A 14,880-nucleotide genomic window follows, 5' to 3' on the forward strand; every position below is an offset into this window, starting at 1 on the left:
AACCAAAGCTCCTAAAAAATGCCACTAAAACCACAATGTGACTAAAATTAAGCATTGTGCTATTGTCTGCAATCTAATGCATGATTGCATGGAAAAAAGTTGCCTGTAAAAAGCCCTGTGTTCCAAGACAGGTGATTGCTCAAAGGTGATTTAAGTAATTTGATCATAAACTGAACTCACAAACACACCTCCAGCTTGTTTATGTCAGAAACTGGTGACATTGATGCATATTGTGTTGAACTAATTTGAATGCCGGAATGCAGGTCAATGCACTCAACATGTTGCACAATATGCATGTTAATGAGCAAGCCTTTAAAGATCATTCTTCATAGGTTTTTATCTAAGAAAACAAATGCCAGTTGCAGATGGCACAGGTTATCATGAACAACCCTATTTGGAAAAGACGAATCCATGTAACTTTGCAAATATTGGTAAAAACACAGTTTAATTTGGAAAAGCTGGCACAGGTAAAATGTCTAGTATTTTACACAGTTAAAGCTATATATAAATTTAAAAAGTGTGAACTTACAAAAAAAACAAAAAAAAATACATACTCAATTTCCTGCTGCAGCATCGGTCTGATGCTGCAGCTGTCCTCCTCTAGTCCTAAGCCTGAAAGTTGAGCAATCACATGACCGATGATCGCTCAGTTCTCAGTCCGCTCTGAGCAGAGAGCAGTGACTTTGTGGTCTGCCCCTCCAGTGCTCACTGGGGCACCAGGTTGGGGAGGGGGTGGGAGCAGCTGGCTCAGGCTCTCAGCAGCATGCTGCTGGTCAGGTATTAAAGCGGATCCTGTCATTATTGTTGGGATCCCTCCAGAGACCTGATGGGCTCTGTGATGTCAGTCGACATGTGGGATCAGTGTCAGCTGATTGTGGGTCACAGGAGAGCACAAGTGCACTCCTTGTGAGCCACATGAGAAGTATAACCAAAAAAGCTTTGACCATACGTCTCTTTTAAACATTCTTGCTATGGGAATTTACATTCATGGTGAGCATGTATTAGATGTTCTTTAAGGCCCCCAATGCATCTGTAGTGACCATGTGCACAGTTATGGAACAGACCTTGCCATATTAGTGAAACAAAAGAGGAACCAGAAGTGTAGGAGATACAATGGGGAAAAAAAACAATATTTTATATCCAACAGATACACAGACAGCAATAAAAAGCTTGCCAGTGTTCTGGTCTTTCCCTACACCTATTAAAGAAAGGCATTTTAATTATTGTCTGTGTTCCTTGGCTTATGATGTAACATTTACACAAAAGAACAGTTACACTTTAGTTGCCACTTGGCGTAGACATAATGAGCCTGCTTTACTAAATGATTTAAAAATGTTCACACAATAAATTGTGTGAAGATTTACCTAAATTATCCAATCATATGGAAAGAAAATCCCTTTTTACTTATTTCACCTGCAAATGTTTGGATAATTCAAGTGAATATTCACACAATTTATTGTATGAATATTTTCAAATACTTTGGTTATTAAATGTTACCTAAAGTATTGTATTGTATATCTCTTATGAATTACACTAGTGGTGTTGATGGAAAGTTTCCTAGCAAGTTTCCTGGCAATTTTAAATATTTACCTGCTCAATAATCTGTTCATTTAACAATGCATCTAGGGCATGAATGGACTTACTTCAAAATGGAAAAGGAATTAAGAGATATACTGTACATGCTTAAATGGAGACCAAAACAAATGTATAGGTGACACTTTTATTTTAGTATTAGAGATAAATAGTGGGAAATTGGGCTTCAGAATTATTAGCAGACTCCACCAAAACTTTTTGGGTGAAATGTGAAGAGACTTGCATGGGTTAATACTTCCTCTTGTATTTCTGCCTCCATTCTATTCAGACTGTGCAGAGTGTTTCAGAAAGGTTATCAATGAAGGTATTTTCCTAACATACATTTTCCTTGATCAAAGCAGGAGCCAAAATGACATAAAAAATGACATTAAAAAATAGTTATATTTCTCTATGCTAAATTCTCACACTACCAATTTTGAATTAAGTTCTTGCAATGCTTTCAGTCTGGATAATGTTCTTAGAAAATATGCATGGTATGACTTGTGTACACTTAAAGCATGAATTACCCTCCATACATTGTCCGTTTACTCTTGAAGACCATAACCTACAATGTGGCTATGGGTTTTTGATCTACTCTGCATTTAACACTTCCTGCTCTTTTTTTCTCATTTCCCTTTTGCACTATTCACTCCCTTCACTTCCTGTCAGCTCTGAGTTCGTACCCCAATTCAACCCCAATGTGCTCAAGGACTCAGCACTTTCTACCCACAAGCCAATTGAGGTCAAGGGTCCTGGAGGCAAAGCCACAATTATTCACGCCCAGTATAACACCCCAATCAGCATGTATTCCCAAGATGCTATTATGGATGCTATTGCTGGCCAAGCACAGGCCAGAGGCAGTGATCTCACAGGGTAAGCAAAATACAACTCTTTCTTGCATGCTCACTGGTTAAACTGGCACTGTAGAGACCTACACACCTACCTAAACACCACAAATGACTGATTTCTGTTGTCACATTAGGAATTGGTATAGTTTATTGATGTAGTCATATTTAGCATGCTTTCCCAGCTATATTAAATTATAAATTTTAGCACTTTTAAATGGTAAATACAACTTAATTTCCTAGCCTATGTGGCACATACCCAACAAGTGCAGTATGTATTATAATTAATAATTTCTTCATATTTCTTTGTTGAAGTTCAGAGCTAGCATTTATCGTCTACCTAAAACTCAGGAAACAAATATGGGTGAGCTGATGTTAAAGATCACCCCAGTTTCAGTCAGAAAGGGTGACAATTTCCATGGCTTTGGGTAACATCTGACTGTGAACAAGCGTACCCTGAAGGATGCTGGGTTAGGGCAGACAGAACAGTGGTCAGTCTTGCTGGATATTTTTAATTGTGATCATTATTATTAACTGGCCCCATCCACAAGATAAGCCTGGCAGAAGGCCATAAACTACTGAGCTCCCAAAGGTGCCCCTACTTCTGTAGATGGGGCTACCCAAGACATGTTTTTGCTGGTGGCTTGATTTGCAGCAATGCTGGCTTGTCAGCCCAAACATAGATTGTTATACTCATATCATATCATTCAAGAGACGACCATGATTTCAGAGTTGCATACATTCACTGATGTAATCTTCAAGTGATAACATTTTCCATCCCCCTAAAAAAATCGGAAGTGAGAGTGGGTGACCTCCCATACATGTGCTGATTACTGGCAAGTTGGTAGATCCAAAATGACCCTATACTATAGATAGATAATCAACACATGTACATTAAATTTACGAACAGCTCTGAATGACAATCACACTGTTACAAGAATATGGCAAGTGTAACTGTAATGTATATATTAAAATGTAGAAAGAACTCAGCTAATATAGGATTATGAAATGGTTAAGCTTCAGATCTATGACAGACTATTGTAATAATTACATCTGTGAAGTTGTTGCAGAAATGTTGTCAGTGATGATCTGAGATTTGAAAATTTTTCAGTTGAGTATGAAAAATAAAATCGTAAATGTTGCCTGCCCTCATGTGGCTATGCTGGAGAAGAACATCACATTTCTGCAGATTATTTTCACTTTGTGTATTAAATCTTGTTGTCACAATTGTTACAGATTTACTTCTGTTAATATGCTTTTGCGAAAAAGAAAACCTTGAGAGCGTGTAACTAGATGATTTCATAAATAATTTTTCAAACATAAATAATGAAAAAATGTGTGGATGACTTTTGGATGGTAGGATTAGATCTGTGCTCCTGGCCAGTAAAATGATCTTGTTTAAATGCTATCACTTCATAAATAATCTGTCATTTACACTGCCACAGAGAAGACAGAGTACAGACAAGCTAGATTAATGGTAGATGTCCAAAAACCAAAAAGCCGTTAGAAACTCCAGGATAGTGCTTATACAGTGTAAACAGTATAAATTTGCAGTACAAACACAAGAATTAAAATTGTGTTAGCTTTTAAATCATGTTTCTTTTTCTTCTTATCTTATCTTTCTATCATGTGGTGGAAAAATACATTGAAGTATGTCTTCCTCGTTTTGGGAATAGCTACTCTGAAAAAAAACATTTGCTTTGAAAAAATACATTTTTCATTACTTGATGGAAAATAGTGTAACTCCAGTCAAAACAAGTGTTGTGTTTATAGGGAACACTTATTTTGCAGAGCTGCCCCGATCCTCTTGATCGGGTGCGCTGCCAGCTTTCCAAGCCCCTCCTTTTCATTGGGGGCCCCCATGGAAAGCAGTTTCCCTGGGGGCACCCATGCGGGCTCGTTCCTGAGTCCCGCTGCTGCATCCATTAATACAGACAGCGGGACTCGGTCCCGCACCCCTCTTCCAAGTCACTGGATTTGATTGACAGCAGCAGGAGCCAATGACTCCTGCTACTATCAATCCGTCCAATAATGAGAGAGACAGCGGCTGGAGCCACTGCGCTCATGCACGTCGCTGGATCTGATTAGGCTCAGATAAGAAAAATGGGGGGGGTCTGGGGGGAGCTGCAGCATAGAATGCATTAAGGTGAAAAACCTTGAGGCTTTACAACCACTTTAGGGCATTGGTTTCATTTTTATGATTAAATAAATATGTGTTGGACTATTATTTGGTATGGTGCTGCTCTCTCTTCCAACTCCCAGGTTTATTTTTGTTACCTTAAGCGGTGTACACACGACCGGACTTTTCGACCGGACTGGTCCGACGGAACGAATCGGACAATCCGACCGTGTGTGGGCTTCATCAGACGTTCAGCGGACTTTTTCTGTCGAAAATCAGACGGACTTTAGATTTGGAACATGTTTCAAATCTTTCCGACGGATTCGAGTCCGGTCGAAAAATCCGTTCGTCTGTATGCTAGTCTGACGGACAAAAAAGGACGCAAGGGCAGCTATTGGCTACTGGCTATGAACTTCCTTATTCTAGTCCCTTCGTACGTCATCACGTTCAAACCAACGGACTTTCGAACAGACTCTAGTCCGTTCGTGTGTGGGCAAGTCCGGTCGTTCGAAAGTCCGTCGTAACTCTGTCGAAAGTCCGTCGGAAAGACTGTCGGACCTTTGATGCTGAAAAGTCCACTCGTGTGTACGCGGCATTACTTTCTCCTAGTAAGCATCTTCATTTGGACAAGAAGTGAGAGCAATTATCCCTAGTTGAAAGACAGACAACAATATAAATCTAATAGATTCCAGCTGTTTGATTTAAAACTTAAAAAATGCAAATAAAGTTTTGGTTAGAATTATTTTCCAACAATACTTGTGAAAGGAAATGTCTTAAAAATGTTTTCTTTTTTTTAATAAAAATAAAAAAGAGGAACACTAAAATTGAGGTTGACCTCATGCTCCCCTGCCTGCCCAACTTAGCTGTTTTGTCATCACATTAAAAGGCCAATATGGAGGTTCAAGATGTGTTTGTGTGTTTAAAGGAGGCATACGTTAAGCACAACCTTTCCAGGAGGTCTTAGGAGTTTATCTCTAGATTGACATGAGTATTTTGTTAAATGTTAACTCTTCTTATACATTTTGTTTTATTATACTTTCAATTTGAAGTATGCATATTTTTAGTTTGTTTTATTAAAGACACCCCTAGACATGAAATGGTACTCACAACATCCAATCGCAGAATGGTTATTTTTGGATCAATTGTGGCATTGATCAGCTGGGGTGCATGAATTTGTGCTAAGCAGCGAGAAGAGAAAGAGATAAAGAAGACAAACAATTAGTACGGACTGATTACAGCATTGGATTCTTTTTTTTTTGCTCAATTAATCCTGGAAAAATAATAGGATCTCATGTAAATGCAACGCTGTATTTATGAACTACCTTACCTCGAAATTTATAGAACTGAACAGATTTACTAACTTATAAACCGATTCTCAGAAACTATTTTAATTTGTTGAATTATTAATGCTGCAATTAATGCCAAGTACAGAAGCAGAAATAGGCTGAGCAGAGTTGGCCAGTGGCGTCATGTTAGCAGTACACTCATAAATGAGTACACTCATAAAACACTGACATGTCCCTCAGTCATGTGAACATCCTAATGTTGCTTAAATAGAGGACTAGACTGAGCTGAGAGCCACGCAGACAAGCTGAAGATGCGAAAAGACATGTAAAACAATACCCAAAAATAAATATCACAGCTATAGTAAAGTAGAAGCAGAAGCATAAATAGGTACATATTCTTCAATGTCAGGAAAGCAATCTCTAGCCTTTTTTTGTGAGAAGGGTATTGAGTGGCTTTATTTCATACAAACTAGCAAAGCAAACCCGACAGCAAAGGTCAAAAGTCAATGTGTTTTGTAGCAAAACGTGTTACTGTATATTTTGTGTGTCCAACTTTCAAGTGTATATGGTTTGTGGATGTCCTGTAAACAGCAAACCACATTATATAAACACAGCAAACCCAAAACTATCAATTAAGGGTAATTCGCTTAAACCGGAGGTCCGCCCACTTTGAAAGCCAGCAGCTGCAGACTTTTAATAATCGGACATTTACCTGTCCTGGAGTCCAGCGATGTCAGCACCGCAGCTGATGTAAAAATATACTCAAGTGCAGTAGTGAAAATAAATGAATCAATGAATAAATCAATAAATATGAAGTGCAAAAATCTTTGGAAGATATCCAAATAAAAAAAGCAGCAAACTAAATAAGTGTTCAGGCACCTGAAATACCATAAAAAAATAATAATTATAGTTGCGCTAATATTAACCTTCCAAAAAAAGAGTGCATACTCCTGCACTATCTCAGAAAATCTTATTAGATTAGTGGCTTTTAAATGTATAATTTTTATGTTGTTTTATCAATAAAGCTGGTATGCAGTATGATAATCAGGCCCGATGTAAGGACAAAATGATGATTCAATGATACCGCTGTTCCTATAGTAACACTGACGCTGGCACCAATATATAATGGAGGCTCGAGCGTCACATGACCATCCTTGAAAAAGTCACGTGTCAGGTGACGCAATGCGTAGGAGGAGTCAGTGACGTCCGCTATTGTGGACAGTCAGCAGCTGGTTACAAGCGGTGTGAGAATCCACCGTGCCCCAAGCGGCTGATTGTTCTTCCAGGCTGTTATCCATTCTGGCTTACGTGAGTGCACTCTGTGTAGTGCTGCCTTTTCTCTAATAATAGTTCATTGCGCAATGATGTTCTTTTATTTTTTTATTACATATACTGGGGACATCTAAGAAATATCTGGTGGAAATATTATATCATACAGCGGTATTTGGATTTTTGATGAATAGATCTAACCTCTGGTGGAAACATCTCATCACACAGCGGAATTTGGACAAATTTTATGTTCTGAAGGTTTTACTATCAAAGGGATTGTTCTGATTGATGATGTTATAATTCAATTAAGATCGCTCATCTATCTGTACAAGTGGGATTTTTCTGCACTTTTCACTTTATTGGGACAGCTCGGGAGTTGTAATAATTATTCTTTACACGTTTTTAGTATTTACACTGTGACCTTTTGATGTGATATTTTTTCACATTTATATGGTTTTAATTATCTGAGCACACACTATTTATTTTGAGGAAGGTTAATATTAGCACAACTATAATTATTATTTTTCATATGGCACCCCTCTGATGTTTCCATCAGCTGTCGGGTGCATGTCACCTCAATTGCGAGTAAGGGAACCCGGCAGTGTAGCCTTACGGCTCCACGCCGGGAACCCTACTGCGCATGCGTGAGGCTCCGCTCCTCTCTCCTACTGGCCCAGCAGCCAGGGAAGGAGGAGGGAGCCCCAGCGATGACGCAAATACGGCTGAGGCTCCTGAAAGGGGAGACAGGATACCTGTGAAAGACAAATGTGGCACCAGAGGGGGGAAGGAGTACAACGAGCGGAAGTTCCACTTTTGAGTGGAACTCTGCTTTAAGTTTGATTAGTTGTTATGGGTTTCTACACTTTGCACTTATTCATTGCTTTATTACATAAGCCTAAAACTGTAAAACATAAAATTGACAACTTGGCTTTCACCTCAATCGCCTGACAGTTGTAGAAAAGTATCTATATTCATGATTAAATTTCTACAATGCAATCATAATTTCTGACTACACAAGATATGTGTGCAACATTTTCAAAGTGGGATGATCACATTTCTAATCGTACAGTCCATCTTGTATTGTATGTTCGATGGCAGATGAAAGCATCGTTATTCTGCTTGTGCTCTGTACATCAGCTTCATCAGACAAGTGTCACGTGTGTATGCATACCTTTGGAAACAAGAGAATTTTTCAGTACGAGGACAATCATGTGGCACAAGTCTAATCTATTTTTTTCCAATAGATTAAATTTATGGCATACCAAAAGGTAATGTAATTGACATAGCTGCAGCACTGTCATTGGTGGTACATCAGTGACATTATATTTACTTACTTCAAGACCATGGGTTGCAATTTTCCCAACCCTGCAGTGACCAGAGATGGTGATAATGCTGACTTTTTTACCACTTAGACATCAGCATCACTGTGGCTCTCTATGGGATAAAGAGAACCTGGTCTCATGACCTGCCTTATGCTATGTGACGTGTTATTTAACAGTACCACCAATAGATTGGGAATCACGTTTTTCATGTGTATCAATGATTTTATTAAAAAATATTTGCACATATATACTGTACAACCGCACTATGTTAGTCTTTTAAAATCCTAGCTGTGTAGTATGGTTGTAACTAAGCCTAAGATCCTAAGATAAATATACTGTATATTATAAGGGGGAAAACTACTATTTCAACCCAATGACAGTGCCTAATACACAGCTAAAATATAAAATTTAAAGAGGAAAAATAGTCATCTGTCAAAAACATTTTATTCAGTTTTTCTTCTTTGACACCTTTTACTTCTTCCACATCGTCACGTAATTACGGTTTTTCAGATCATTGGACCTTTTCTTTATGTTTTGACAATCTTGTTTCCTTTACTAAGGTATCTTTTAATATGTTAATTATGCTTATGTTTTCCTTTACTGACTATGTTCTTCTTTTTTTCCTCTTTATCCATTCTTTCTTTATTAACTCACTTCTAATACTAACATTACTCTGTGCCCATCACATCATCACATTGCTGGGTACCAAACCTCAATGCACTGGTCTGTTGGGTTTGGTCGTATCACTCTCAGTGGCCCTGAAGCTACACAGGTGTAAGTAGAAAACATTTTCTAACTTGATCACTACAAAGAATAGGCTTATTCTTCTTAGGTGGACATTCATCTTTTCAGATTCATCTTCAACTGTTTTATTCTCCACAGTGTTTTTGTTCCAGTAGCCATTCTAAGTATCCCTGCATTATTAACTCACATCTTCCTCACCTGCTATTAAACATTCATAATTTTCCTGCTATATTACATACTACCAGATTCTAACTTGGCAGGTGATTGGAGTAAAACAAATAGCATATCAAGCAGGTTAAATCAAACAGGTTAAGTGTGCTGCATTTGTTTAATAAGAATTAGGTTCCGTTCACATGGATGCAATGCGGTTTGATTGCACTGGGGGGTGCAGCAAAGTGTGCCCATGGGTTTGGTGAGTGTTAGCTGTGCTTTTATATTGACTTCTATTATCTCCCACGGTTTTGGTGCGTTTTCTGAAAGTGCACCAAAACTGCGGGACATAATGGATCTCTATGGGAAGGCACAGCTAACCCACACCAAACCACACCACATCGGTGTGAAAGGAGCCTTAGGCTGTATTGCCTATGGTAAAGCTTATTGGCTAAAATGTTTGATAGGGTAATTTTTAGGTAGTTTTTTTAGGCCAAGCCAATAGTAGTCTCTTTAACCTTTTTTACGCTGGTGCCTCCTGGCCCTTTAAGAGGTTTCAGATGCCAGGAGTTTAGTTTATGATCATGTGACCGGCGTGATTGGCTGTCACAGCAATCACATGATCAGAAAGCTCCCGATCACAAAGGAGTGATAGGGAGCTTTCCGTTAGCCACTGGTAACCGTGGCGGGAGCACACAGGGCACGTGCTCTCGGCACAGCTGTAACGGCTAATTGGTACACAAATATGCGACTGATCAGCGCCAAGGACCACCTGCTGAGAGGCCGCATATTTGCGTACTGTTGGCGCTTAGGGGTTAAACTCCTGAAGGAGCTTAAGGGAAATATCTTTTTTTATTTACTTTAAGCTAACAGAATGAAACAGTCACAAAACAGTAGAAGAAGAAGAGCAATACATTTTCACATTTAATTTTAAAGTTGTATACAGTGTACAGATTAATAATAATTGCTCATGTGGATGAGAATATATAAATGCCATGAGAATATATCAATGCCATGACTTCTTTGATCCATACTGCCATGCTTACAGTCATCTTAATTATCTTGCACAGTAAAGGGGCCACTCCATGTGCTTGCTTTATTCTGTATGTGACTGTCATATGTTTGCATACTGTTAACTGTTTTTTGGCCTCTGTGTTTTTCTTTTGTTACCTAAACATATCATAAACTCATGAGATATTATGAGGGTTCATAAGAAACAATTAAATCAAAAGTCTTCTGCTTTGTTTTGGGAGGTAAAATAGTCAGCTGCAGATTTAGAATTTGCAGATATATCACAGGTATTGAATGAAATTCGGTAGTCTTTTTATTTTAAACACTATGTTACTGAAAAGAAAACAATGATACATGGCATGGTCAAAAGCGTTCATTTCTATAACCTACAAACGCAACATGTAGTGTTTAAAGTTAAAATCAGATTCTTTGAAACGTAAGAAGTGCATCCTAATTAATTTACCTTTTTAGCTTGTATTATACATTTTTTTTGTCCAGAGGTGTCAATGAGCTCTGACCTTTCATTACTAATAGTAGCACTGTGATTTAATACATTCAAGTGATTTCAGTATATTTCACATGCTCATGCCAGGATTTTTTATTAAATATGCTCTGGGTAAAATTATTTTTAAATACCCTTTGTCTTCAATTTGCAATGGAACATATCGCAATATATACCAAGAACCAACAGTCAGTGTCATATTTTGATATTCTGAACAATACTGAATCAAACCTCTAAAGCAAAGATCCTCAACCAGTTGCTCAGAATTCACAAATGGCTCTTAGCTACCTTTCATGGTAAGGCCTCTCAGCCGGTGCTTATCTTTTAATATCATGTCTCAAGACCTGCTTCATTACACACTAGTAATAATCAGATGGTCCCACAGATGTTTTTACAATTATGTAGTTTCATTATTAAAATGTTTCCATATCTTTTTTTTTATGTTTACAGTGGATCACTTCCTTTATTTATATTTGCCTGTGGCTCCTGAGCTGACAAAGGATAAGGATCTCTGCTGTATAGCAAAAATATAATATGGGTCATAGACTTAATTATATTTTCCCAATGCATAATGTAATATGTATTCCAATATGTGTACAATTTGTACTATCTTGCATGGTCATAACACAGTACATGTAGTTATTAGAGGTTTGATTTATTTATTTATTTTGGTAAGATTGTTGAAATATGCAAAAAAGGCTTCTACAAAAAATGTCATATAATACTTAATTTTATAAACACAAATGCAAGCATGATATATTGCTACAAATTCTCAAAATATGACAAATAGTAAAATAACACATTAGTAGTTAAATTATTTGCCTTTATTTGCATATTAAAATGCACTAACTTCTTCAGAAACTGAAATGCTGGTTTGTATCATCTAATATAATGTCAGGTTTTTGTATTTAGACTGGCATTATTTGGAAATAATAAAACCACATAAAGAAACGGGCTGTTAAATTTCTCTTATTTTCCCTTGCATGAGCTGGTCATCGGGAATGCGTATTTGGTAGATTTTCTTTGTATATCTTTTTCTCATGTAAATATGAAATATTGCGTATGAACTTTTAATTACTTACCATTTACAGCTAGCAGATAATGAGCTGCAATAAAATGGAAGGGATTCCCAGAGGCTCAGGTAATGGCCGTTGTCCTAAAATAGTCCCAAATGACTCAGAATAGGCCCATTATGCTCTCCTGGAAGCCTTAGGTCTACCCTACTAGTTTAATGGATTCTACCTGTAATACTTTTTTACACAGGAAATATTTTATCCAAAACATTTAAACATATTTTATATGTAAATGTATAAACTTAAAATCATATAAAAATGTAAACCAAAAAAAAAAAAAAGAGAAACCCTTTAGGATACATAAAAACATTATGGTTGGGTAAACGATCAATAAGATACAGAACATTGTGAATATTAAATATAACGTATATAAAGTCAGGTACAATATATGGGATGTTTGCAGAAATATTCAAAGATTTTTTTTTTATTCATCAACAATATATAAGTCAGATAAATAAATATAAAATGTAGATTTGTCTACCAAAAATGTTTAGGTTTCCTGTTAATCCCCAACTTGAGATTGGTTTACACTGGATCAGCCCAGTTAGGGATGAATGAGTGACTACCTCAGGTTCACCTTGGAAGATCAATTAATTCTTTAGTGAACACATAAAGGGTATTTTGGACCCCACAGCCTACCACATCCAATTAGCGGTCAGCAGTACAAAGGACCCAGGTTGTCCTATGTGCTTTTATTTACTAGTAGATATTGAAAGAGATTGTGAAGTGGTATATTCCAGCCTCTGTAATAGGACTGTCCTAAACACTGAGTGGATAGTAAAAAACTGTACTGTGGAGCAAAACTCTGCCTTTTTTTCTGAAATTAGCATTTTACCAGCCACAATCAAGCTGAAGGAAGAAATATTGATAACATTTATATTAAGTTATTTCATACTAGATAATACAGTATTTTTAAATACTTTTGCCGCTTTAATAACATTTAAAGGTGACTTAGTAGTAATCATTTTAAAGTATAGGAACAGGTTCCAAGTAGGTCATAGACACAGTTATCTCTCTGCTGTAGTCAAGAACTATTGCAACTGAGTAACTTTATCATAACAGGAAGAGGGTTTCTCATGGTGGTCCCTGTCATGATGCACCACCCTAATCCCTTTTAACAACCTACTGGTAAGGACACGGCCGAGTATCATTCTTTAAAGTTTATGTAAAATCAAAACTTTTAAAAAACAAAATTTTTTTGTATTGGATAGTGAGTGAAACTAATTCATAACTACCCTTTAATTGTTGCTAGGTATTTGTTGAGAATATATCAGATAGCATATTAGTAAATAGACAGAACTGTGAAAATCACGTAGTTCTTCATCATTCCAAAATAACAACTGGAAATTTAAAAAAAAATCTGTGGAATTCTCAATCTATTATAAGATCATCTTCAGTAAGTGAAATATACTTTAAATCCTTAATTTCAGCCTATTAAGAAAGTGCACCAACATAGATGTTTTACTTAAAAAAAAAAAGTAACCACTGAAAAAGTAAAGAATTTCCTTTAAATCCAGCCATAATTATATTATATTATATATTTTGCCACATGTCTAAATACAAAACATGGGTCTGTTCTTCCTTGATAGTAATTGTGTTGACCTATATGGATAAAGTCTTAATGTATTCTTCTTATTTGTTCAGTTAATTTGCTAATGCTTCTCCCAAATATCACTGTGAATGTGTTGAATGATAATCTTTTATTCGCATGTACAGGAGACCTGAATCATTTTGTAGCAGATCTTCAACTCCCTCTTTCTACATTGCAGTAACCTCCCAGTTAAAGATCCTCATGTAGACATTGCTTCTCCAGTGTATCAGGCTGTGCTTAAAAATCAGGGCAAAAGTGAAAATGATATTGAAGAGTGGACACGTCGTGCTGCCAACCTGCAGTCCAAGTCATTCCGTGTCCTTGCACAGATCACAGGAACAGAATACAGTAAGTTTAAATTCTAATGTGGCAGAAAAATATTTGAAAGCTAGTAAATTCTGGCTGTACTTTTTATTGATCTATTTTGCTTAAACATGTTGGGCCACCCTGCTCTATGCCCATCATTTCAAATATACAGTTGGATAAAGTGTATTAAATTACTGTTTTTGTATTTTTTCTGTTATGAAGCTCTTGTTCAACGTTGTGAACGGTCAATGATCTGTTGTATTTTTGTACTTTTGTACTTTTCTCTTATTGACAAAACTTAAAGTGGAGCTCCACCCAAAGGGCAGTTTTTTTTGGGGGAGCAGATACCTGGTTTTGGCAGGTACCCACTCCCACTTCTGGGTAAGATTGCTGTGGCAATCTATGAGCATTTCCGGACCCTCCTCCTCCCCCCTGCTGCCTTCTGGGACACACACAGGTTACAGAAGATGGCGGGACCATTCAGAAAGCGCAGCGCAACTCGTGCATTTGCAGTAGAAAACTAGCTGTGAAGCCTGAAGACTTCACTGCCAGTTTCCCTTACTTACAATGCCGGCGCTCAACATGCCATGCTCAATGAATAAATTACCTGTTAGTCATCTGATATGTAGTATAGTAGTAGTATAAGTAATTTTTCCTTTTTTTTCCTCCTACAGTGCAAGACCCTGATGAGGATGCACTAAGAAAATCAAGGTAGGCAACTAGCAGCAGAACTATGTGGCCATCTTAATAGATAACAAAATGCGTAAAGCTCTGAAGCAAAATTAATAAACATAAGTTAAGATCAGATTTAACACCTAAGTTAATCTGCTATTGGCTTTCAAATTGGCAACTTTATGTACACCCAAACGATAGATGATCTATTTTTTTTTTTAAAGAATGTTTCTAGAGAATTCATCTATAAATGATGTTGTGGCATGTTGATATGTGAGCAATTTATTTGGATATTTTTATCTGAATACAACATCGTACACATACAGAGTTCTACAAGAATATACTGACATGCAGTTAACGAAGGTTTCACACATAGGATTGTAATTGAACTTCTGTGAATTTCTACTGAATTATCACT

The 14,880-nt window shown here is 37.0% G+C and overlaps 1 protein-coding gene across 2 annotated transcripts in view; it reads left to right on the plus strand.

Annotated features, from left to right (window-relative positions):
• The window catches only part of LDB3 (LIM domain binding 3), a 277,023-nt gene that overhangs the window by 154,024 nt on the left and 108,119 nt on the right, over positions 1–14,880 (plus strand). For both annotated transcript variants that reach the window (XM_073596730.1, XM_073596729.1), the window contains exons 6-8: positions 2,242–2,445; positions 13,663–13,832; positions 14,465–14,501. In XM_073596730.1, the coding sequence (XP_073452831.1) occupies positions 2,242–2,445; positions 13,663–13,832; positions 14,465–14,501 (411 nt within the window). The remainder of the gene's footprint in view (positions 1–2,241; positions 2,446–13,662; positions 13,833–14,464; positions 14,502–14,880) is intronic.

The sequence above is a fragment of the Aquarana catesbeiana genome, linkage group LG08 (assembly GCF_042186555.1).
Source record: "Aquarana catesbeiana isolate 2022-GZ linkage group LG08, ASM4218655v1, whole genome shotgun sequence".
In the NCBI taxonomy this organism is placed as follows: Eukaryota; Metazoa; Chordata; class Amphibia; order Anura; family Ranidae; genus Aquarana; species Aquarana catesbeiana.